The sequence below is a fragment of the Crinia signifera genome, chromosome 5 (assembly GCF_055691185.1).
Source record: "Crinia signifera chromosome 5, ASM5569118v1, whole genome shotgun sequence".
Classification (NCBI taxonomy): domain Eukaryota; kingdom Metazoa; phylum Chordata; class Amphibia; order Anura; family Myobatrachidae; genus Crinia; species Crinia signifera.
In genome coordinates this window covers 256,497,145-256,521,931 of record NC_139221.1, presented here as the reverse complement: position 1 = coordinate 256,521,931, position 24,787 = coordinate 256,497,145, and the positions used below count along the sequence as shown (strand labels likewise).

The 24,787-nt window shown below is 44.0% G+C and overlaps 1 protein-coding gene across 1 annotated transcript in view; it reads right to left on the bottom strand.

The window, feature by feature from the left end:
- The window catches only part of KIF5B (kinesin family member 5B), a 58,575-nt gene that overhangs the window by 5,177 nt on the left and 28,611 nt on the right, over positions 1–24,787 (bottom strand). Inside the window, exons 6-24 of the mRNA XM_083188871.1 lie at positions 23,079–23,134; positions 22,907–22,994; positions 21,108–21,232; positions 19,376–19,480; positions 18,977–19,122; positions 18,149–18,297; positions 17,372–17,553; positions 16,934–17,002; positions 15,841–16,047; positions 14,939–15,082; positions 13,341–13,529; positions 12,815–12,932; positions 10,474–10,535; positions 9,367–9,476; positions 8,791–8,892; positions 7,502–7,562; positions 7,347–7,418; positions 7,164–7,268; positions 6,862–7,078 (exon numbers count right to left, since the gene is read on the bottom strand). Coding sequence (XP_083044997.1) covers positions 6,862–7,078; positions 7,164–7,268; positions 7,347–7,418; positions 7,502–7,562; positions 8,791–8,892; positions 9,367–9,476; positions 10,474–10,535; positions 12,815–12,932; positions 13,341–13,529; positions 14,939–15,082; positions 15,841–16,047; positions 16,934–17,002; positions 17,372–17,553; positions 18,149–18,297; positions 18,977–19,122; positions 19,376–19,480; positions 21,108–21,232; positions 22,907–22,994; positions 23,079–23,134 — 2,307 coding nt within the window. The remainder of the gene's footprint in view (positions 1–6,861; positions 7,079–7,163; positions 7,269–7,346; positions 7,419–7,501; positions 7,563–8,790; positions 8,893–9,366; positions 9,477–10,473; positions 10,536–12,814; positions 12,933–13,340; positions 13,530–14,938; positions 15,083–15,840; positions 16,048–16,933; positions 17,003–17,371; positions 17,554–18,148; positions 18,298–18,976; positions 19,123–19,375; positions 19,481–21,107; positions 21,233–22,906; positions 22,995–23,078; positions 23,135–24,787) is intronic.

Sequence of the window (24,787 nt, the reverse complement as noted above, 5' to 3'; positions counted from 1 at the left end):
ATCCAATCGTATATTCTATTATTTATTATTTTTTCTGACTTTTAGGCACTGCATCCTTTCTTTTATCATGTTTGTCACAACATTCTACTTTCCTATTTACATACCCATATTAGAGGACATATGTGAAATCTGTACAAGGCCCATACAGCCAGAGCTGTGTTATGGGACGGACACTCATACACCCCTCACTTCTATTGCTGCTCCACCCCAGCTCTGGCATTGCTGTTCAGGGAGGGTTTTGCTAATCTCCAGCCTCTGCCACCAGCAGCAACAGTGGCTATACTAATACTGGGAGAGCTGCTGCTGGCAGCATCAACTGACATTTGCAGTACCAGTTTACACACTGCCCATGAGGAGGCTGCAGGAGTGCAGGTAGGGCCTGCACTCCTGCCACATGGTGATACAGGGTATGGGGTGGGGAGTTATGGATTTATACAGAGTGGGTACAGGCAGCTCTGATAAAGAAAAGAAAAAAGAAAGAAAGAAAGAAAAGAAGAAGAAAGATTTTATCCAGCCCTGCATATATGTCAGCAAACTGTGTCAAGTCTGACTATACCTGGGCCATGTGATTAAGCCATGGAAAGTTTAACACTGAGTGAATTGTTAAAATCTAAAACGTTCCTTCTCGTTAATTACCATGCAGAACGGAAAAACCTCTTTCTCTATCATCCGGCAGGGGACACTGGCGTTCACGCTGGGTAATAGAGGTGGATGGCTGGGAACTGGCACACTGTAACTTTAAACAGCTGGCTCCTTCCCTCTAGTACCCACAATCCCCAGTTAGAAAAATTGTGCTCGGGAGCTGGCCACGCAGGAGTTCTCTCCTGTATTTGCATCTCTTTTGGGCATTTTTTTCTGACATTCCCTGCTAGGGAAGTTATCTCAGTTTCTGAGTGGTTTTGTGTTCCCTGTAAGGGAGCTTGGCGCGCTGGTTCAACCAGCACTGACTGTCAGGGTCTCTGCTAAAAGACGCCTGCCAGCCTACCTGTGTTCCTGCGGTCCCCCACCAAAGGGACCGTCAGACACCTTTTCTGCCTGCCTGTGACGCCGGGAGCCCCAGGACAGAGTCACTAACAGTGAGTACCCTTTCAGCGGGGCGGGCTGTTTGTGCTTCACACAGCGCGCCGCGTGTTAACCCGCTGTCGCGTCTCCCAGCAGGTGCAGAGGGATTAAAACCTTGCTGGCTGGGAGGCTCAGCGTAGCGGGGAGATAGCGGTATATCGCTGTGTGAGGCTGCTCAGACGCGGTACCGCACGCGGCGGGCGCCATTTTAAATGTAATGCCGCGGTGAGGGGGACTTGGCAGTGCTTAGTTTTACAAATGTGGGAATATTGCTGTGTTTAGCTATATTCTGAGGCATTGTTCTGCTTGTCACCTCTCTCCTGCTTAGGTGTACAAGTCAGTGGGACGTTAACCCTTATATCCCCTCTGGTGGCTTTATAGCTTTGTGTAGGGGGGAAGGTTTGGGTTGCTATCAAGGGGGGCTTAGTCTTCCCTCTGGTACCTACAGTCCCTGGGTCCTTACACCCATCCTGTCTTTTGTGTGTGTGAGGTGTGTGTAAGTGCTTTGAAAACATGACTGGCAAGGCATCCACTAAGGCTGCGCAGAAAGCCTTCATATGCATCGTTTGTGGTGTAAAGTTTTCACAGTCCTCTGCTGAGGGAAAGGCTACTACTTGTGAAACTTGCAGGGGTATATCACAGGGTCCTTCTGAGGTCCCTGTTGCTCCTCCTGCATGGGCTTCCACATTAGTGGGGGCCATGTCTCAGCTTTCCTCTGAACTGGCTGAATCTAGAGTGGCTCAGCCAGCCTGGGTCTCTTCTCTAACTAGATCCATGGATTCATTTGTGTCTTCTATGTCTGTTCCTTCTCTACAGCAGAGGCGGCCAAAACGGCCGTTGCTTCTGCAGGACTCGGATGATTCCGCGGAGGAACAGGAGTTCCTAGCAGACAACATGGATCCGGACCAGGATGATGATCAGGTCCAGCCTGCAGCTGAGCCAGAACAAGCCCCGGCAGGGGTGGAGGCGCTTATAGTTGCTGTCAAGCGGGTCCTTAACTTCCCGGAGGAGCCGGAACCCGTGTCCCAGGATTTAGAGCTCTTTGAGGTACGTCCTAAGCAGCTGGTGGTTTTTCCTTTTCCTAAACAGGAACAACTTAATTCACCATGGCAGAACCCGGATAAACGTTTCCAGGTTCCGAAGAAATTTCTTTCCTTATACCCGTTTCAACCGTCTGCGCTCACGCAGTGGGTGACTCCTCCTCCTGTGGGTTTCGAGGTTGTCCAAGAAGACTACCCTGCCGGTTCCGGGGGCTACGTCCTTAAAGGACCCTGCAGATAGGAAGCTGGAGAACACGCTGAAGGCCATCTATGTGGCAGCAGGAACCCAGTTGCGACCAGCGGTGGTGTCAGCCTGGGTAAGTAAGGCCATTTCTAAATGGGCTGACCAGCTAGTCCAGGGTCTGGATGCGGGCGTTCCTCGCCAGGAGCTGAAGGTACTGGCGGAACATATCCGCGAGTCGGCAGATTTTCTTACAGACGCATCCAAGGACATCACTACGGTTGCTACCAGGGTATCGGCCAACTCTATCGCCGCCAGAAGAGCCTTGTGGTTGCGGTCCTGGCAAGCGGATATGGAGTCGAAGAAGGCGGTAGAAGCCTTGCCTTTTACTGGGGACATGCTGTTCGGCCCTGAGTTGGACAAATGGATCTCCCAGGCCACGGGAGGTAAGTCGGCTTTTCTGCCATCTGCCCCTCCTCCGGCGAGACGTCAGTACGCGGGGCCCTCGTTCAATTCCTTTCGACCGCAGCAGTCCTTTCGCGGAAGGGGAAGAGGTTCGTCCTCTTCCTTTCGTGAGTCCCGTGGAAAGACAAGAGGCCAGCCTGCGGCCAGGGCCCAGTTGCCCAAGCCCCAGGAGAAGCCTGCAGCGTGACTATCCTCCAGCCATGCTGGGGGATTCCCAGGTTGGGGCCCGTCTTTTGGAATTTCGACAACAGTGGCTTGCCACCACGTCGGATCCTTGGGTCCGTCTGCTCATTTCGGACGGATACAGGATTCAGTTTGCGGGTCCCCCACCTTCAAGATTTTTCACGACTGCTCTGCCACGCGAGCAGGAGAAAAGAATACAGTTGCAGGGGGCTATGGAGAAGCTCCTGAAATCCAGAGTGATTATGCCGGTGCCGTTCGAGGAGAGGGAAAGAGGATTTTACTCGAATCTATTCACGGTTCCCAAGCCAGATGGATCCGCGAGACCCATCTTAAACCTCAAGGCACTCAATTTGTACGTCCAGTACCATCCTTTCAAGATGGAGTCAGTACACTCTGTCATAGCCTCTCTGGAGCCTCAGGAGTTCTTACTTTCCTTGGACATAAAGGATGCGTACCTCCACGTCCCTATATGGAGGCACCATCAATCTTTTCTCAGGTTCGCTGTTGGTCTGGAACATTTCCAGTTCCGCGCCCTTCCGTTCGGGCTGTCCTCAGCCCCTCGAGTTTTTACGAAACTATTGTCAGTCCTGCTAGCCTGTCTGAGGCTTCAGGGCATCAATATTGTGCCGTACCTGGACGACCTACTGATAAAGGCAACATCTCCGTCTCTTCTGCAGGAGCATGCTCACAAGACAATTCTGTTCCTGACGCAGCATGGGTGGATAATGAACTATCCAAAGTCATCGTTAGTGCCGTCCCAACGCCTACAATTCCTGGGCCTGTTGCTGGATACCAGAGCACAGAGAATATTCCTACCAGAGGACAAGATTGCTTCCATCCGGTTGTTGGTGCGTCAGATTCTACTCCACAAGAGAGTTCAGATCCTGCTTTGCATTCGGCTGATAGGGAAGATGGTGGCAGCCTTTCCGGCGCTTCAGTTCGGGAGATTCCACTCTCGAACCCTTCAGTTGGACTTGCTTCGTCAATGGTCAGGTTCTCACCTGTTCATACATCGGAGGGTACAACTATCCAGTCGAGCAAGGTCTTCACTGCTGTGGTGGCTACACAGACAGAATTTGACTCAGGGCCGGCGGTTCGCCATATGGGACTGGGTAGTTCTGACAACAGACGCAAGCCTCACAGGCTGGGGCGCAGTCATCCTGGATCGTCGACTGCAAGGCCTCTGGAATCAGTGGGAGACAAGTCTGCCCATAAACATCCTGGAGCTCAGAGCGATTCACAATGCTCTACTGGCTGTTCCAGACATTGTTCAGGGCAAGACGGTCAAGGTCCAGTCAGACAACGCGACGGCTGTCGCGTACCTAAACAGACAAGGAGGCACCAAGAGCAGGGGCGCCATGAAGGAGGCCGCAAGGATCCTAGACTGGGCGGAGAGACACGAGGTGATTCTGTCGGCAGTATACCTTCCGGGAGTCGACAATTGGGAGGCCGACTTTCTGAGCAGGCAGAAGTTCCATCCGGGAGAGTGGTCTCTGCATCCCGACGTGTTTCAGGAGCTAGTCAGGAGATGGGGTCTGCCTCAGATAGACCTCATGGCCTCCAGGCACAACCATCAACTTCCTCGTTATGTCTCACGAACAAGGGACGAGGGAGCTTGGGCAGTGGACGCTCTGGAGGTTCGGTGGCCCTTCAACTTCGTCTACCTGTTTCCTCCGATTCCGCTTCTAGGAAGGATCCTCAAAAAGATAAGAAGGGAAGGGGTCCGAGCCGTGTTGATTGCCCCCTTCTGGCCCAGACGCACTTGGTTCGCCGAGATTCAGTCGCTGCTCATAGACCAGCCTTGGACACTCCCGGACAGGCCGGATCTCCTTCTGCAGGGACCTTTTCTGCACCCAGCGCTGAAGCCTCTCCGTTTAACGGCGTGGCTATTGAAGAAGACATCTTAAGAAAAAAGGGGATACCGGCGTCGGTAATTCCTACGATGATGGCGGCCCGTAAGCCGGTGTCTGCTAAGCATTATCACCGGATATGGCGTGCATATTCCACTTGGTGTTCCGCTCGGGGTTACCCGTTCAGGAGTTTCCATCTGCCTAGGATACTTCGATTTCTGCAGTCGGGGTTAGATTCAGGACTTCGTCTAGCCTCCCTGAAGGTGCAAGTTTCTTCGTTGTCCATCCTGTTCCAGAAGAAGCTGGCCTCATTGGCAGAAATCAAGACGTTTTTACAAGGGGTGGCCAGAGTCCAGCCTCCCTTTGTCCCTCCTACACCACCGTGGGATTTGCCTTTAGTTCTGCGTTTTCTACAGTCCGATGCTTTTGAGCCCTTGGAACAGGTAGACTTAAAATTCTTAACATGGAAGACAGTTACGCTATTGGCTCTGGCCTCGGCAAGGAGGGTCTCAGAGTTGGGTGCCCTGTCTTGTCGGGCGCCTTTTCTTGTTTTTCATTCAGACAGGGCGGAGCTTCGTACAAGAGCATCTTTTCTGCCTAAGGTGGTTACTACATTTCATGTGAATCAACCGATTGTCATCCCTGCTTTTACGGATTCCGACCCGCAATCGGTTTCCCTTGATGTGGTTCGAGCCTTGCGAGTTTATGTGTCTAGAACAGCGTCATTGAGGAAATCAGACGGCCTATTTGTCTTGTACGACGCCCTTAAACGGGGTTGGCCGGCCTCTAAGCAGACTATAGCTCGATGGATCAAGCTCACTATTAGGCAGGCCTATTTGGCTGAGGGTAGGGCGCCGCCTCCCTCTATCACAGCTCATTCCACCCGTTCGGTGGGTACTTCGTGGGCGGCGCGTCGAGGCGCATCTTCAGTTCAACTATGTAGAGCGGCTACATGGTCGAACTCTCACACCTTCATTAAGTTTTATAGGTTCGACACGTTCGCCTCTTCAGCGGCGGATTTTGGTCGGTTGGTCTTGCAGGCTCCTCCGAGTTCTCCCGCCCAAGGGGGAATCTTTGGAACCTCCCCAGCGTGAACGCCAGTGTCCCCTGCCGGATGATAGAGAAAAGAGGAATTTGGTACCTACCGGTAATTCCGTTTCTCTGAATCCGCAGGGGACACTGGCCTCCCTCCCTACTCTAGTCGCCTGCTGGTCATGTTCTCTTGTGTGTACAGTTCTTGTGGTCTGTATATATGTATATGTATTGTATATATATGTTGTGAACAGTTTAATGGTAAGCCTGGTGTCCTTCCTCTCGTTCCAATTTTCCTAACTGGGGATTGTGGGTACTAGAGGGGAGGAGCCAGCTGTTTAAAGTTACAGTGTGCCAGTTCCCAGCCATCCACCTCTGTTACCCAGCGTGAACGCCAGTGTCCCCTGCGGATTCAGAGAAACGGAATTACCGGTAGGTACCAAATTCCTCTTATTGTAACTACAATTCTGGACCAACTATACAGTACAGTTGTGTCCAGTTATATTGATGATAAAATGCTTATGCATGGGCACATGCAACTATTTCCCAAACGCACGCCCTCAGGATCCTAGAAATGCATGCCGCAACAATATAACTGGACAAAACTGTATAACAAAGACTAAACAAAAAAAGTGGCAATGGAGGGAAAATGTACAAATAAAAATGATCTGACTTGTGCACCACAGACTACCCACATGGCTGGCCAGAAATCAGACGTGTCCGTTGCTTGTACGAGCAAAGAACAGTAACTCATTGTTGTTTCATTAAAATGTGTTACTTCATACCTGGTGGCTGTTCTATAGACAAGCGCACTAAAACAGAGGGGAGTTCTGCAGCGCCGCTGTTCATGACATCATTCAGAAATAAACCCAACCACCACTTTCATGGTGTAGCAGCTTTAAAATGACTGGAAATTTAAAAATGTCAACTTTGCACAGTGTTCAGCCAAAGCCAGCCCTCATTCTTATGCTGTTGCAGCGTATAAAGTGGTGCCAACATTCTATGTAAACAAAATGAGGTAAATCGTTGCGATCTACAATGGATTTACCAATCTGCGCAGAGTGTCCCCTCCTAGCCATGTTCTTGGATCTCACAGCTTCTTTAATGCGATCAACCTCCTGCTGATAGCGTTTCCTATCACGAGATGCGTTTTCTTTGGCTTCTTTGAGAGCAGACTCCAAGGCTTTAACTCGCTCAGCTGTAGCCCTTAGTCGTTTTTCCAGTTTTGGAAGCTCACACCGCAGATCTGCATTATCACGTACCAACTACGGAGGAAACATCATGTTCATTTCTGTACGGTCTTCAACTTAGATATAACAATTGATAACATGTAAAGGTCTCTCTACACACCTGCTTATGGACCTTAGTGAGCTGCTCAAGGTTATTCTCGAGAAAGTTGATCTTCTGCTTCTGAGCCGCACTGCCCCCAGTGTCATCAGAGTCCATTTCTGCACTCTAGAAAACATATCATGCTCAGTCGAAGGAACGGTCAAAAGATAAAAGACTGAGATATACAAAACGGAGATGGATTACCTTTTTAACTCTAGTAGTCAAATCTTGAACAAATAGCTTCCTGAGATTGTGCAAGGTCTGGAGCTCCTTCGCCTATAATTAAATGTGGTTTTAAATGAATAAGAGGAAAAATTGTGCTGTAAAAGAATGCAATACATCAGCAATGCTATGCTTACCACTGTCTCTTCCAGGCCCTTCAGATCCTGCCGTGCTTGTTCTCTTCTATCCTGCATTACCCTGGAGAAATATTGCAAAACATTGGGAATGTGACAATCACAAAACAAATCTGAATGCAGGCCGTGCTTAAGGCCCATACACTTATGCGATTTGGGCCGTTTAAGCCCGATTCCGACAGATCGGGCCGAGAAAAAAGTCCCAAATCATGTGTGTTGACACCTCACCCAAACTGATGCGCATTGGGTCAGATCCTACAGATTGAACCTGCAGCAGGTTCAATCTGTTGGATCGGACCCATCAGCAGCATATCGCTGCTTTTTAGAACCCGAAACGTATCCGGTCCGCGCCAGAGGTACCACACAGTAAGTGCAACCGTCACCCCATAGATCAGTTTTTACAAAGGGACTAACAACCCCTTTTCCCAGGATGCAGCTTGACAAAAAGCAATACAATTTGGCGCTTGGTGTATATATATGAAACAATAACATATGTTAAAAACCTTTTTAATAAACACTAAATCAAATACACATACATAAAAATAAAATATAATATAAAAAATTAATAATAATAATAAATAAGATGACAATAACAATGGAATTAATATGTGCAAATATTTATCCAATATCTAAACTAATTTCTCAGTGAATGGGCGCACTCCCAATGCGGTGCAGACTAAAATAGTCTATGCTCGAAATTCAGTTCCACATTATTATATGGTTGACTCCATCATCTGAAATACAGACAGCCACTGGGCACCTTTTTAGTGGGTGAGTGGTGGTTACTCACTTGCATAGGTTTAGTACAAATACTCCTTTTCAATAGGATTTTGGTGGCCACCAGATAAAGGAAAAGGTGCAGGTTTGAAGGTCATTAACCGTATAAGTTCTATTACTCACTTATGCACACAGCTAGATGTAGTCGAAAGCTGCGGCTATTAACTGTGCTTTATCATGGCTCACAGCCTGACAAGGCAACTTATACATAGGTGCCCCTACAGATACACAAGTATCGGTTTCTCTCGTGTGCCAGAGGTAGCCCACCACTTGCACACACCTTTCTGCATGCTGGTGCTGAGCGGCAGGCAGAGGGTGGTAAGGAGCAGTGGGGTGGGTGCTGAGCGGCAGCAGGTGGTATGGGGGCCTTTACACTACACTGTACAGACCAATAGCAGTTCTTCCTGAGAGTAGATGCATAGTCTATATTCTATTCGAGGTTTTCAGCACACGCTGGATCAACAGTATTTCCCAAACAAAACCTCATCATTTCCCTTGGCACATCATGTACTTACGTAAGGTCATGCAGTTTTTTGCTCTTTTCTTGATCGGCGTATTTTAGCTTTTCATGTTCTACTCTCAGTCGCTCCTGCTCAAGCATCATCTTCTGACTTTGGCTGCAAGAAGCAAAAACACATAAATCACCCCTCCATTGTCTTTATATACTGTAATTACCCAGCCAATAACTTAATACAAACCAGGTAAGAATAACTATGCTATATGTGGTGTCACCACACAGCAAAGTTAATGGTCTACAGTTTAATTAAGGGATAGATTTTATTCTGATAGCAGACAAATGGACAGGACTCATGCCATATAAAGAAGTAGTAAGCACGCTTGAAGCAAAAGCTTCGAAAGCTAGTCTGCTACCTTGTGATTGCCTGTGTTTGTGCATGTGTGAGGGAATGATGTAGCTTCACTCGCTGCCAACAGATGGCAGTGTTTGGGAGACACACAGACACTAGACATATATAGATGATTGGTTAGGTTACACTGATGTGAATGACTTATCAGCCCAGCTTAGCAATCAGCTGCCAAACAACGTAACTATCTCAGACACAGAGGGGAGGAAATACAGTTAATTAACTCACTCTTGAAGCTCTGTGATCAGCTTCTCCTTCGCATCAACCTCATCCCGCAGGCTGCTCAGCTGCTTCTGGTGAGTCTCCCGATGACTCTGAATCTGCTGTTCAACAGCATGCTACATAACAAAAGCATTTCACTCTTATTTACTTATATAGATTACGGTTACAGCATGTTAAAAATATATAGGTCCATTATATTATATTATAGACACAAATATATACATACACACATTTATATACATACAGTTAGATCCATATATATATTTGGGCACTGAACCTTATTTTAGGGACTTACTACAATATGTTAGAGCCATATAATGATTGTGGTTGTAATGGGCAGATTATGAGCTTTAATGAAAGGGTATTCCCATATAAATAAGATAGGTTTAGAAACCAAGAGCTTACTACATAGCTCCTCTTTTTTAGAGGGGCCAAAAGTAATTGGGCCAACTGACTCAGAAGCTGCTACATGGACCTGTCTGGGCTACTCCTTTATTCTTGATCAACTAAGTAGGAAAAATTGCATTAAGAATCTGTTGCAATATATGGTAGGAGCAAGTAAAACAGGCCATAAATGGGATGCTTAAACTATGAAAATATGGGACTGAATAAAAAATGGTTTCAATTCCCAAACAGCTCATACATTATTATTTGTTTAAGCCTCTGATGTAAAGCTGGATTTTAAACTGCATCTCCATTGTATAAATTTCACATTCATTTTGTTGGCATACAAAGCCAAAATTAACGGTGTCGTGTACAAATATATATGGACCTAACTCTACATACACCACCGTAACCATTACATTAAATGATGTTCTAAACATAGCCAAGGAGGTGGGTCGTGACATTGCCTGGCTATAGGGGAAAAATAATGCAAGACATCTTGCTGTAACACCCCTTTCACTCCATTAACTTATGGAGTTATGCCTAGATGGACCTTTACTGGTTAATACAAATGCTTTTTTGGTAAAAAAACAACAGGTGTTAAAAGACTGTGTGATAGCATTATGTAGGAACTGAAAGTTACTAAGATATTATTTGTATTTTAAGAAAATATTCCGATGACAATATTAATATGACAATATAAAACAAACAACCCGTACGAGCACATACCTTAACTTCATTAGCAGTTTGCACTTTATTTAAATGTTCCTTTTCCATTTCGTGTACTTTTTCTGTGGGAAAAAAAAAAAGTTAGGTTTGCCAATACCTTACAATGTCACATTATAATAGCAGAGTGACTTGCCAAAAGCAATACAATATAAAAAAGTCCAATAGAAAAAACACAAAGTGTAAATCACTTCTATTGACCATCTCAGATGAAGCCTTTTACAAGATGCACACAGAGTGGGGACCAGAAACTTCTAATAACGGTTTCACCGTAAAGACAGCGGTGTCCAACAGCAACTATTGTAGGTTTTGGTGTAAAAGCAAATGTCTGATTTCCAAAAACTTTAGACTTTCCTGCAAGGCTCCTGTTAGAATAGTTCTTAAAGGTCTATGGCACAGGTTCTCAAACTCAGTCCTCATGACCCTATACAATGCATGTTTTGCAGGTCTTCTCACAGAAGAATCACAAGTGAAATAATTAGCTCCACCTGTGGATCTTTTAAAATGTGACAATGAGTAATGAATGCACCTGCCGGGTGACCTGGAAAACCAACTGCATTAAGAGTTTGAGAACCCCATGTCTATTGTTTTAACCACTCATATCCTTCAGTATAATCATCTATAAAAGATAGTACACTGCTGGAGATACATAGCGAGAAAACACAGGGGCAGATGTACTAAGCCTTGAAGAGTGATCAAGTACCAGCCAATCAGCTCGTGTCATTCTTTCAAAAACTGCTCACAGTGGCCATGTTTTGTGATGGAATCTAGGTGGACAAGCTAAACCACAGACCACTTTAGCACAAAGGGACCTTTTAGATCTCTCTGCTGTAGCGCAGTATTAAAGTAAGGGGAAGCTTCTTTCCTTTGCTTGGCAAATTAAATTGGCACGCAAAGGGCTAAGGCAGTTCTTACAAGACCAGTGGGCACTTCATTTTAGACATGGGATGGAGTTTGGGCTGCTGCATCGGCAATGCATAGTTTACTAGGTTTTACAATATAAAAAAAAAAATTTTGTGTCCAATAATGATCGTTAAATGCTGTCAGAGAAAGCAGGATATTTACAATTGTTGGCTGAATGTTGTTTTCCACTCTACGGATTCGCTTCTATTTCTGTACAAAGAGTATAATACTGGGATGGGTTATACAAAGGTGACGAGTTTCATTTCTGAAAATGTAAATCTCCTGAATAGACATTTTATACTGCAACTTCACATTGTCATTAAATAGATTCATAGAAAAAGAGGGTGTGGGTCATATAGTCGACATGCTTAAAGGTCAACATGGGACAAGGTCGACACAAGCATTAGGTCTACATGGTCAGTTCAACAGTCAAAAGGTCAACAGGACCCTGATGTTGACATTGACACATGCACTGCGTCCCCTTGCATGGCTCGCTACGCTCGGCACACTGTTTTATTCTCCCACCATGCCCTAGTGGATGGTAGGGCGTGAAATACCGCCTGTCGGCACAAAAAACGGTGAAAAACCCCCATGTCGACCTAAGGACCTTTCAGCATGTCGACCTTGTGGCATCAACCTAATGACTGTCGACCTAATGTCCGCATTCTGTACTAAAACCTCATCTTCCCAAACTTAAGAACTTATTCCTCACAAGCCATCCCCACTGATTAACACTAGACAATTGGTGCTACTCAAAATGTAACTAGCTCTCCCAATTTTTTTTTTTAAGCAATCTGATATTTATAAAGCCCAGAGTAACTGTTATTCTGTATAATGTGGACAGATCATACAAGAGGAAATGAGTGAGAATGAGTCTGTTGTTGCCGGCTAGAAGAGTAGTGTGAGGTCATCGCTGCAGCCAGGCATTTATGTAAGTCGGCACCATTTGTAAAGGTCAGAATCAGGTTGAGTATCTTAGAAACCATAAGATTCTGAGTACAACCAGCCAATTAGTGCTGGTCACACAGGAGCACCACTATCACTGTTACACAATATGGTCACGTATCCTACAACGTGACAGCTGTAAAATAACCGCTAATTGGTGTTTACACTGCCAACAACATGGGGTCATAAAAGAGGGAAAGATCCTTTGGCCGATCTACAGTGAGCACAGAAAACACTGAAGTGCAAGTAGCCTCAAACATTAATTACATATCGACTGTTTAAATTTTGAATAGAACATTCAGACCTGTAGCAGAGATTATGCATCAGAGTAACTGGCCATTAGTCCTAAAAAGTCTGCCATCCATCAAGAATGAAAGCCAGGTGCCACTCCCTGTTTTCATAACACACAGAGCAGGTCCTCCAGACATTCTGCTCTGTAAAGATGGTGATGGCTTTCTCAATTAGAGGATACATTTATAACAGCATAAAACTCCACCTTGTGCCCGCAGCTTGACAAGCTCTTCATTCAGAGAGTCTGCAGACTCCTCCATCTGTCTCTTCTTCTGCTCCAGATTCTGAACATATTCTGTCAGCGACTTGATCTTTGCTTCATACTTTAAGAAAAAAGGTTTAGATGAAACATAAAATGTTTTGCATACATTAGAGTATTATAGTTGAACAATTATTCCGCTTGGCAAAATAAATAAAATGTGTTAATGATATGTTTGTGTGCAAATCAGATCCAGGGGTACGAATCTATGTGCCACCACAGCAGAACAAGACGTTGCAGCTGCCAAGACAGTCACTGACTGAAAGAGCACAGGGTCCAGCAACAGAGAAAGCCATTGTCCGTGTAAGCATTTATTCAGATAAAAGATTCCCCCAAATTGCTCTGCCTTTTCCTTATAGCATCCTATCATGTTCAAATCAGATTACATTAAAAACAAATATTATGTAAAAATGCAAAAGGCGGATGGGCCTAGCTGTCGCCGACCCCACACAAGCCTGGCTTGCGGATTTACCTGAGAGATACGAAGCTGGCAAGCAGCAAGTTCCTTCTCGTTCTCATCCATTTTCTTATTACTCTCTGTTTGGGTACCCTCCAGCTGCTTGCAGCGTTTCACCACGGACTTCACCTCGGATTTCATTTTACTGATATACAGTCGGGCAACTGTGAATTCCTCATCAATCATGCCACTCACTTCAGGTTGCTATCGGATGAGAAAATATGAATAGGTTTTATATAATTCGATCAATATGGACGATTAGAACACAATCTATCCTCTAGGAAAACACTGTATCATACCATTTAGGGGGGTATGCAATGTCCTGCTGCTATTTCCGATGGGGGAAATAGCGGCGGCTCCCTATTCAATTCTGTCTTTAGCGACAGCATTGAAGCGGGATCACGGCAGAATGGGCCCGACTTTAGAAGCTGTCGGGTCCGTTCTGCCGATAACGGCAGTGGATTGTCGCAATCCCGGCCACAGATCGACAATCCAAGGCCGTTTTTGGCCCCACACCCTTTTCGCTGATTGGCCGGCGGGACATTGAATCCCGTTTGCCTATCTGTTGTCGGTCAAACCGCTAACGGGCCAGGATCACGGCTGTCGGGTGGTCCTGCATTGCATACCCCCCTAAGTATGCAGAACCAGCCGCAGTCACACACAGAAAAGAGGCGTGCTGCATATTTTAATCAGCATAAGCTGTTTGTGCATCTTATTCTCATTTTAATGGAAGAAATGTCACGAAAACACACTCGTGCTACCGAATCACAACACAACACAGCATAGTGTGACTTGAAGGACTTTTTAACATGCAAGGAGGCTAGATGTAAGTGGACACATTTGCATATTATCTTGCACAACTCTCAATCAAATAAGAACATAATCACACTAGCAAAATTACTAATGCAAGACATACACTAGGGCAGTGATGGCTAACCGACACTCCAGCTGTTGGAGAACTTCACATCCCAGCATGCCCTGCTACAGTTTTTGTATTTGGTCATGCTAAAACTGTAGCAGGGCATGCTGGGATGTGTAGTTCAACAGCTGGAGTGTCAAGGTTAGCCATCACTGCCCTAGGGGATATTAAACAGATACAATTTTGTACAGACAGGCATACTGAAGGTCATGGAGATAAAGATATACCCAATTTCCCTATACACACACACACACACACACACACACACACATATGGGGAATGCATTCATTCATGTTTTCTGAATAAAAACATGTTTACACTTTGTGGTAAACTCATTTAATAAAAAGTAGTCTTGGATGAAAGCCTTTAACTTTGAAAGTAAAGGACTTTGTAAAGCGGAAATAAAAACTTGGTGAGCTTAATATATATCAGCGAGTGACTATTAAAATGACATTGGTGAAACATTTGCGAGCTCTTTATTAATAGATGAACCACAATGCAGCAGAGTGCCTATAACAGCAGATTTAAGGAGCAATTCCAGTACAAGCACGTTAGCAAAATGTGTCTGTCGTTACAGATCTTGCAGACAGGAGATGGAAAGTAGTCAGGCTTGCATTATTTATAAACACTAAAATATATAAAAAAAATGTAACCAACAAATGCAAAAAGACTAAATTTAAGAAGCAAACATTACCTTAGAATCGTTATTTCCTACTGCAATCCCAATCTCTGTGAGATCTTTCAATAATGAGGTCATCATCTCCGTGGTTCTTTTCCTTTGGTGGTTGTTAATTTCTTTCAGTTTCTGGAGTTCAGAGTCGATGCTGGATAAATAGGCCTAAAAAACAAATACCGGGAAATAAACAAAGCTTTCTCTGTGAACGGATTGGCAAACTCCTAATGATCCTTAACCACTGTAAAAGGGAATGAGCGGATAAGAATCTGTTTTAGGTAAAAGCTTAATACGATATAAACGTAAAATTAAAAATGGATTGCACTCTTAAGACAAATTAAAACAACTCATATTTAATCACTGATGTGTGTGTGTGCAACATTGTGCTGCACTTTAGCTTAGTACACAGTAACCACTTCTGAAGGTCAGAAGACACTGCATTCAATTTAAACTATTGGCCTTTAAAAAAAAAAAGTGTTGGTCTAATGCTGGCCACACATCAGACCAACTTTCCTCCAACCATCCAACTAGGTGGTTGGATAGAATAAAAACCTGGTAGTGGATAGGAGCAAATGTAATCTGTAATTAAGTCATTTGTTTCCCCAAATCGGAAAATGGACAACTGTCACTCAGACAATGTACTGTAGTTGGACCTATTTGATTTAAACAATTTCACTGAATGTTTTTGTCCATTCTCCTGAGTTTGTGAGCAAATTGCATTTTGGCATTTGCCCCATACAGTATCAAATTTGCAGTCCAACCAACTAGTTGGATGGTTGGAGAAAAGTTAGTCAGATGTGTAGCTAGCATTAGCCAGGTTGGCTGAATAGGGACAAGATGAAACGCAGACCTTTCACAATGACCATCTCCCATTTTATAGGACTTTGGGTTAAGGAGTACAATACAAAAGGCATTGCTCTCACCGATTTCTGGCTGAGCTCTTCACTCAGAATCTCATATTCTTTAGCTTTGTCTTCCACTTCCTGTGACTTCTGATCATAATTGACAGCCAGTTCCTCCAGAGCTTGCAGAACCTCTTTCACCTCCTCTTTTGAGGCGTCATTTTCAGCCTGCAGGCGGTTTAACTCAGCCTGCATGTTATCTTGATCCCGTCTCGTTGAAGCCAAAAGCTGGAAGTTTGAAAAATTAATTTATAACAACTTGACAATACCAGTTTAAGGGTCTATCGATAAACAATGGGTTTCAACCAAGATACGCAAATATTTCTCATACAACTTTGTTCTGTGACTTGGCGATGCCAGCCTAAGAATCAGACTATGGCTGGTCCACCAAAATATCCGCTAAAAATATCAGTGTCGCTCACATTTGTTATATATATTCAAATAAAAAATATTGTGTAACAAAAGACTATATTTCCTATATAAAAAAGGTAAACATTACACGTACTTATGTGAAATTTTCACACCTATCTTAACAAATTCACTTGGAATTCAGGGGTAGATTTATTAATCTTGGAGAAGAGATAAACTGGAGATAAAGCGGAGAAAAGGCACCAGCCAATCAACTCCCAACTGTCTTTTTCAAACACAGCTGATTGGCTAATGCTTTATCTCCTTTTACCTTTTCTCCGCTTTATCTCCAGTTTATCTCTTCTCCAAGCTTAATAAATCTGCCCCTCAAAGAGTTAAAAACACCCAGGTAAAGTTTTACAGCTTTGTTACAATGACAGTACTACGGAATCTAGAAGCTTGAACATTAACAGGTATCCTACAACCACTACTATAACCATCAGGAGTTTCACTGATTTTTTTATATTCGGCTATCCAATTGGATCACCTGATCCAATACCTGATAAGCAGTGGCGCACTTCTGCTGACCAATGCTAATTAGATAGCCCAAAGCGGTCTTATTACCTACAGACAGCAATTATGGGTAATAGGATATCGGCGTTATTGTTACAAACTCCGTATTTAAAACATGATTAATATCCAATTAGCAGATTTAAGAATAATGAAAGTTAGAAAGCGCCAGAGATGTCTATACAGAGACACTTACCTCTTCTTGATCCAACATTTGCTGCTTCAATTTTTCTACTAACTGACTCTGTTGATTGATCTCTTCATCCTGGCAAAAAAAATAAAAATGGATAATGTTGAGCTTTACAAACTCATGCATCTTTAAAAAAAAAAAACGTTTTGTTTAGGCCAAACCCGCACTCATCTGCCAGATGTCATCCGGCTTGGAAACGCATTACACTAGATACAGTATGCACGCGCTTACAAAGTTTTAAAACCAAGTGTTCTGGAAAGCCTTTCCATTTCTTAAAATATGGATGTGTGCCCATCACTAATTTATAGAAAGTGCGATTTCTAAAAGTGTTTAACCACTGGGCTCCATCCCACATCATATAACAAAACTGAACAGAAGGTCAGAAAACCGTAATCATCGGGTGTCCTACAAAATAAAAGCGAGAACTGGCAAGAGGCGCCTAACCTTGTCGTCCAGTTGTTTGTACAGTTTGGTAACTTCATCTTCACATTTCCTTCTCTCGGCATCCGTGAAGTTAGCAGCAAGAGTGACAGCTGGCTTGTCATTGGCGACCACATTATCAACAACAAATGCATCCAGGTTGGCCTTTTCTTTATCAAACTGCTCATCAACAGGCACGGTTTCCCCTGCAAAGCAAAGCGCACAGATAAGATGTACATCATCATTCTGCAGCCTTCTCTTTGGACTCCCTAATTGGGGTATAAGTGGTCAAATAATGTCCGGCAGAGGATAACCAGCAATTTGTTCTCAAACACCAGAAAACAAAAACCGTTCTTCAGCCAAGTTGTTCAGATAAAATGTGTTTTCTGGATTCTGAGAGAAAACCATTGATCATCATTTGCTCCCACAACATTATACGGTTCCCATTCCAACAAGCAAACTAGTTGAATAGCTGCCAGAAAGTTGGTCTGGTGTATAGCCATCTTAGATTCTATAAGATCCTACTACTCTTTAGACTTTGGTTTGATAATTTTCCTTAATATAGATATTTAAAAAAAAAAAAAGCAAAAAACACAATCTACCAGATAAGCCAATAGCGTGCCAACAGTTGTAACCAATCATGTTGTTGTAGATTACCCATGTGACAAACACAAATAAAATACATAACATGCACACTGCGTATGCAGAGATGAGACAGCAATATTGTGTGCTGCAGCTTAGCACTGCAATATGTAAGCACGTCATTAACCACCACGGTCAGGTCTGTCCGCATGCTCTCACCTTTGCGCCAGCGAGCAAGCTCATTTTCAAGCCATTGCACTGTACTCCGCAAAGTCTTTGTTTTCTCTTTTTCCTTCTCGTATTTCTTCTTCCACTGCTCAGCAGTGAGCTCCACATTGACACATACTGTATTCTTAATAGTCTTCGCCCTGACAACAGTAGAAGAAAAAAGGGTATTCAACAACTCCGACTAAAATTCTGTTTACTGTTTTAAATGTGTTCCTTCTAGACAATGGGCAGGGTGCTGCTGCTGCACAGGGGCAGCATAAGGGGGGCGCGGCCAGCAGCCACTGTCGTGAAATGGGGCGGGCCTGGGAAAGTGCCGGGCATCGCCATCTACGGCGCCTCTGGGCTTCCCCGTGCACACCGGCGGGGACAAGCAGCAGGCTCTTTGGGCAGGGCGCCTTTTGCCCTTTAAAAATTGGGCAAGGCGCAGCACTAGCGGGAACACTACAATATTTAACTTGTGTGCATCAGATGCTGTTGAGCTAGATTTAAATTGAAAACCACAAACCTGATCACCTAGAACAGGGATATTCAACATGCAGCCCTCTACTTATTACGAGAGTACACATCCCAGTATTCCTGTCACAGTTTACCATGCACTAAAATCAAAGCTGTGGCAGGGCATGCTGGGATGCATAGTTGCAGAAACAGCAAAAGCTCTACATGTTGAATACCCCTGATCTAGAGCATGGTGATGCTTTCAGGATCCCGCCAGACACAAATTCATTTTACATGACTACTAAATATTCTGCATTTCAGAACACAGAAAGAGTCAGGTGTTTTTTCATTCAAGTGTATTATTTCTTTAAACTGATTACAAACCTTTGCCCAAACATTAGAGTAGACTTTGTTTCAGACTCATTATAAGATGATGGTGAACAGCAAATAACGATAGTGGTCCTGCAATTTCCTCCTAATGAGTCTTGGAGGATTCTTGTCATTTTACTATCACGATATGGAATATAGACCTGTATGAAGACATCAAATCAGCAAAGAGTTTCAATGTGACAGAATGGGAAAAACACCATAAAACTAGTATTTATTCGATATTACTAGTGTCCTAAGGCGTAACTTTTGAAAGTGAAGCAACACTATGCAATCATAACTTACATTATCCTCCACATAAAAGCAGGATAGTAGGTTAGTGGCGATGAGGAATATTTAAATGGTACCTGGCTCGCACTGTACATAAAAGGAAATAATACACTGGTGATAACTTACACTGGCTTCTGCCAGGGCAGAGATGACATTGCCAAGAGATGACAAAGACTTGTTAATGTTTTTTGCTTCATCCAGCACCGCACCTTCAGCTCCAGTTTTGCTAACCTGAAATGAACAGGAAAAGTGAAAGCAGTTATCGGACAAGCTCATTTGTGTCCTTAGACAAAGTGCTGCATTCAGAACAAAGGCAATCCTGTACCTAGCACAGCAGCTTCCCTTTATACAGAACAGATCCCAAGCTGTAGGCTCAACCAAGAAGCCTGGGTGCCGGACGGGGTCCTGACAGTTGGGATCCCGACAGTTATTTACCTGATGTCGGGATCCCGACTGTTTAAACGCCGACAGACAGGTTCCCGACGGCCACGGGCTATTCTCCCTCGTGGGGGTCCACAAACCCCATAGAGGGAGAATAAAATAGATGGCGAGCGTAGGGAGCCACCGTGCCCGCAGCATGGCAAGCGCAGCGAGCCCACAAGGGACATTGTTCCGCTCGCCATGCTGTCAGAGTCCAGGCCACTCGGGATCCCAACGTCGGGCTAATGACTGTTGGGATCCCGACTGCCAGAACCCTATACCACACCCAGAAGCCTTTAGATGAATCCTGTCCCTACTCCAGAAACCAATGACATAACACAAAGTGCCTCCTTACTGCCAATACTTACCTCAGCAGTGTCACTGGTTCTTAAGAGTGGAGAGACTACAAGCCCCAAATAACCATATTCACCCTGTGCAAGCTACATCTGTACTTGCAGACATTTGATGGCTGCTTATAGCCATGTACACACTGTGCAATTCTTGTAGCTATATATTCTATATAGTCAAAATCGAATAGAAAGTTAGTCAGAATCACACGGTATTCTGCCACCATCATTGCTGATGCGTTCTTTCCCTTTTAGTCAGTATCAAATAGGAAAAAATACGGTGCAGGCAAGTCCATCTTGACTTTCTCGCCTGTAGAACGTATTTGGCCTAGGGCCAAATTGCACCATTGTCTAAAGCTAAAGTGAATCTATAAGCGGTCCATACGCGGTGCGTATCTAGTTTAAAACGCATGCGATAGGCTAAAGCAGCGTGTGTTTTGAACTAGATGCAATCTAGTACAAAAAGTATGTGATGCACATACATCATATGGCAAGGTACATAAAGTAAGCAGGAGTACATTGTGTGGACACCTTAAAGTGCAGTTAGTCAAAATCTGCCATGAGACCTAAGGTGTGTACGGGATGCAGTTACAATCCCGGCGGTCGGGATCCCGGTGCTCAGAATCCCGACCGCCGAAATGCCGACACTTTCTCCCTCCGTGGACACGACACCCCTGGAGGGAGAATAAATTAGTGTGCCGAGCGTAGCGAGGCACCGGGCCCGCTGCGTGGCGAGCGCAGCGAGCCCGCAAGGGGGGGGTGATCCACGCGCCCCCCCCCCCCCTTGTCGGCATTTCGGCTGTCGGGATTCTGAACGCCGGGATCCCGACCGCCGGGATTCAATACTGAATCCGTGTGTACAGACGGTTTGATTCGGTCTTAAAGGAACATTTAACTGGAACAGTTCTATGCAGAGTATTTGATATTTGGCCACCTGCTATCACTTTAATAGCAGAATCCTTTAAAAACAAATAAATATTGGGAGTCGTCCCATTTGCCTGTATGTTATACTTAAGGTGCAAGACACCCCCCTGGAAATGCTGGGTCCATATGCTAGTGTACAATAATATTAAATATTAAATAGGTCTCACCTTTTCACTACCTGCCAAATCAACCAGGTATAGTTTACCACTTAGCTTCTGCTCAGTTTGAGTATTTTCTTGCTTGACATTGATTAGAAAGATGCTGTGACTTCTAGAGCTGTGTTCATTCATGTCTGCAAGACAGATATAATAACACCTTTGCTTTGTGCATGAGGACAGAAAACAATCTATTTTTTTTTTTAGGTGGTCTTCATTAGAAGGCGTAAACAAATAAAAATATTTTTTAGCCAATTGTGAGTAACATTTTGGGGGAAACTTAATATGGTGAGCGATTCAGAAAGTGAGAGATTTGGTAAGAAATCTGCAGGGTTTTTTTTTTTTTTTTTTTTTTTAACAGCGGCAATCATTTACACTTCAAAACCAGTTTGATTTGGAATTGTAAATGATTGCCGCTTTAAAAAATAAAATAAAAAAACCTGGAGATTTTTTACCAAATCTCTCATCCTATCACATTTCACCCTTTATTTTTAAGTGTAGCAAATACACTGGTTTTAAGATGTAAAATAAAAAAGGCGGGATGAGCAATTACAGCAGGTTATAGTGCATTTTTTAAATTACCGTGGAGGAGAACGTGTGTGTTTTTCCCAATCCGGGAACAGTTTGACTGAGGAGGTACAACTTCCAAACCATAAAGCAGGTGTCCCAAAGCAAGCTCAGGGTGTGTGTGTGTGTTTTTTCGTAGGGTACTGACTTGGCCAGTTTTAAATCTTTTCCGGTGTTCCGCAAATTGAAAAATGGTTGAAAATGACTGCTGTACACTAACATTATCACGGCTGTCGATCCCTGCCAACACCCATGATCCTGGCCCGTTTGTGGTCAGCCCGACAACTGGACAGGCGGGATTCAATGTCCCTCCTGCCGATCGGTGCAAATGGGGCGTGGCCGTGCAAAAGCTTCTGAAGTCAGGCTCGTTCTGCCGTGATCCCGCTTCAATGCTGTCGCTAAAGACAGCATTGAATAGGGAGCCACCGCTATCTCCCCAGTCAGAAATAGCGGCGGCACATTGAATACCCCACTAAGTGGCCTTGGCCTTTTAGGAAATAGCATCTGCTTTGCTTTTAAGCAAGCCTGGTCTATCTTGGTGCGATACTCCTAAAACAATTTAATCTTTCTAAAGATGTTTTATATCCAGGTAACACTGCATTAGTTTGGTGGCAGAACAAATCCTGGAACTACCTCCTAAATATTTCTGCCAGGGTTCCCAGCACCGAGCATGAAGGCGCTTCATACTTTCATATTCAGAACACTGCATTCACATTAACACAATTGGGTCAATTTACTAAGATGGGAATTCTATTGCAATGTTGCCCATAGCAACCAGATTCTACCAATTATCTTCTACAAGGTGCTAAATAAGTAGAATCTAATACATAGAAAAAACAGATTGGTTGCTATGGGAAATATCCCATCATCAATAGAACTCACACCTTAGTAAATATACCCCAATGTGATAGATATTTAATGGTCAAAAACTGAACTGAACATTAACGATCACTGACGGCTAAAACAGGTGATGAGGGGTGCACTGTTAAAGCAAGAAGTGGAAGTCAGACAAGGGACTATGTATAGACTAAGTGCAGAGTGAGGAGACGTAAAGGGTCACTCACTTTTATACATTACACTGCTTACATTGGATTGTGTGATTACATTATTATAAGCCAAATAGAGGCATTACTAAATGGCCCGACACAACCGCCTCATGTACAGCAACTACTAGCATTGGTAAGGTTCTAGTCCCTTTACATGCAGTGCCCCAACAGTACGCTACAACAGGATATACAACTTACTTGTCACAGCTACGTGTCGGTTAGATTTTCCTTCATCTATAGTATCCATTACTTCTTCAGGACTACATACAAAACGCTCAGTGCAACCCTTTTAGAGAGAAAAATGATAGTAATATAATATACAGGCAACACAAAGCCAGTAGAACTAGAACACATTAACGGTAACACCCACCTTTACATACGGTACTCGGTTTTTGTCCTCATGAACAGAAAGGTTTGTTTTCGAGACTGAAATAAAGGAGAATAAGGAAAGAACACTTGTCAGAGTACATCAGCTGCAATGCCAGTATGCAAGTATTAGACTAGGGCATGTACACTGCAGTCATAGTGGCAGGTCTCCTTGCGGCAAGAGGACGTCCATGTGACCGTTTCAGAGCAGATCATTGTACGGTCTTTAAAATACTTTCATTTTATTATAAACATTCAAGTAGAAATAGCAAAATCTCCCAGTGTGTAGACATTGATTTAACAAGAGAAAAATATTTTGGCATATCAAGAAACAATGATTAATCAATCTCCTGTACACTCAAGAGACTGACCAGCAGAATGTTTTGCCAATGTCAATTACGTTCTCAGCTCCCTGAAACACATTTTTCTTTTACACGATATCTGCCTTTTAGTGGCATATTCATTTGCTACAAGTATGGGTGGTATTCAATCCCGGGTTCCATCTGTTATAACGTCCCAACAGTCAGAATACTGGGCCATTTTTTGCCCAGCTCGATTGAAACTCGACAGATGGTATTCAATGTTCCAATTGTCGGAAAGTAGACGTATCAGGGAAAACGGCCGCTGATTTCAATAATCTGCTGTGATTTTGGTTTACAACATTCCGCGGCAGTTTCCGACAAAACAGATCCAACTTGCTTTAAAGTCAGGCTATAGGCTAACATAGGTGGCTTGTAGTTAACATTCCTTTGCTAGTTCTAATAATTTTTTTGTCCTTTCTGTATAAATCCATATCCCCAATAATGTCAAGCTCTGGTCCCAGATATGTCACATACCACACAATGTACAATAATTATCAAATCAATAAGATGAACAAGAAACCTCTAGGAAGAACTAGATTTTAGAGAATAGAAGTCAAATAGCTGCAACTCTACTGAATGCGGAGCTCTGCCAGAAGCCCCATTATGTACACATTGATTCCACTGCACAGTCGCTTGGGCATTTGGAACACTACATTAGACCGAAAACAACATTACTTTAGAATAAATAATTGGCCTCGCTGAGCAACAACAGAAAAAAACAGCTCTCAATGAAACTGGACAGGAAACAATTATCTGCAATGAAATGAGAAGTCTGACTTTCCCCAGTACCCAAATGAGAAATAATGAAATAGGCAACACAGAACGGTGATTGAAATATAACGGGAATATAAAATGGTTATTGTTGTTAGGTCATGAATTTGGCGAGGTAGAGGTACTGGCAGAGGAGGGCACGGTGATGAATCAGAATGACCGAACTCAGTTGGCAGTCACCATGCTAATGGGTTCTTTGAAAATGTATGAGGGGGGAAGTGTATTCTCACAATGAGATTGACCAATGAGGATAACTGAATAAGGGTCACATGGTGTCAGATGTAAATTGACTAAACTAACGGTCGGATGGATAGTTATGGGGCCTACACACAGGGAGATGTACTGAGCACTCTGAGTGATGCTAGCCTGCTCAGCACACAGTGATGTGTCAGCACTGTGTGCTGAGTGATCTGTCAGGGCCAGTGTTCTCTGCTGAGAACACTGTCCCTGACCAATTAATATCGATCATGCTGGATATTAATCGCTAGGCAATAGCGACATGCGGGGCCGCACATCACTATGGCCTCTACACGCAGAGCTATGCCCCGAAATCGGTACATGTATAGGCCCAATTAGTTAA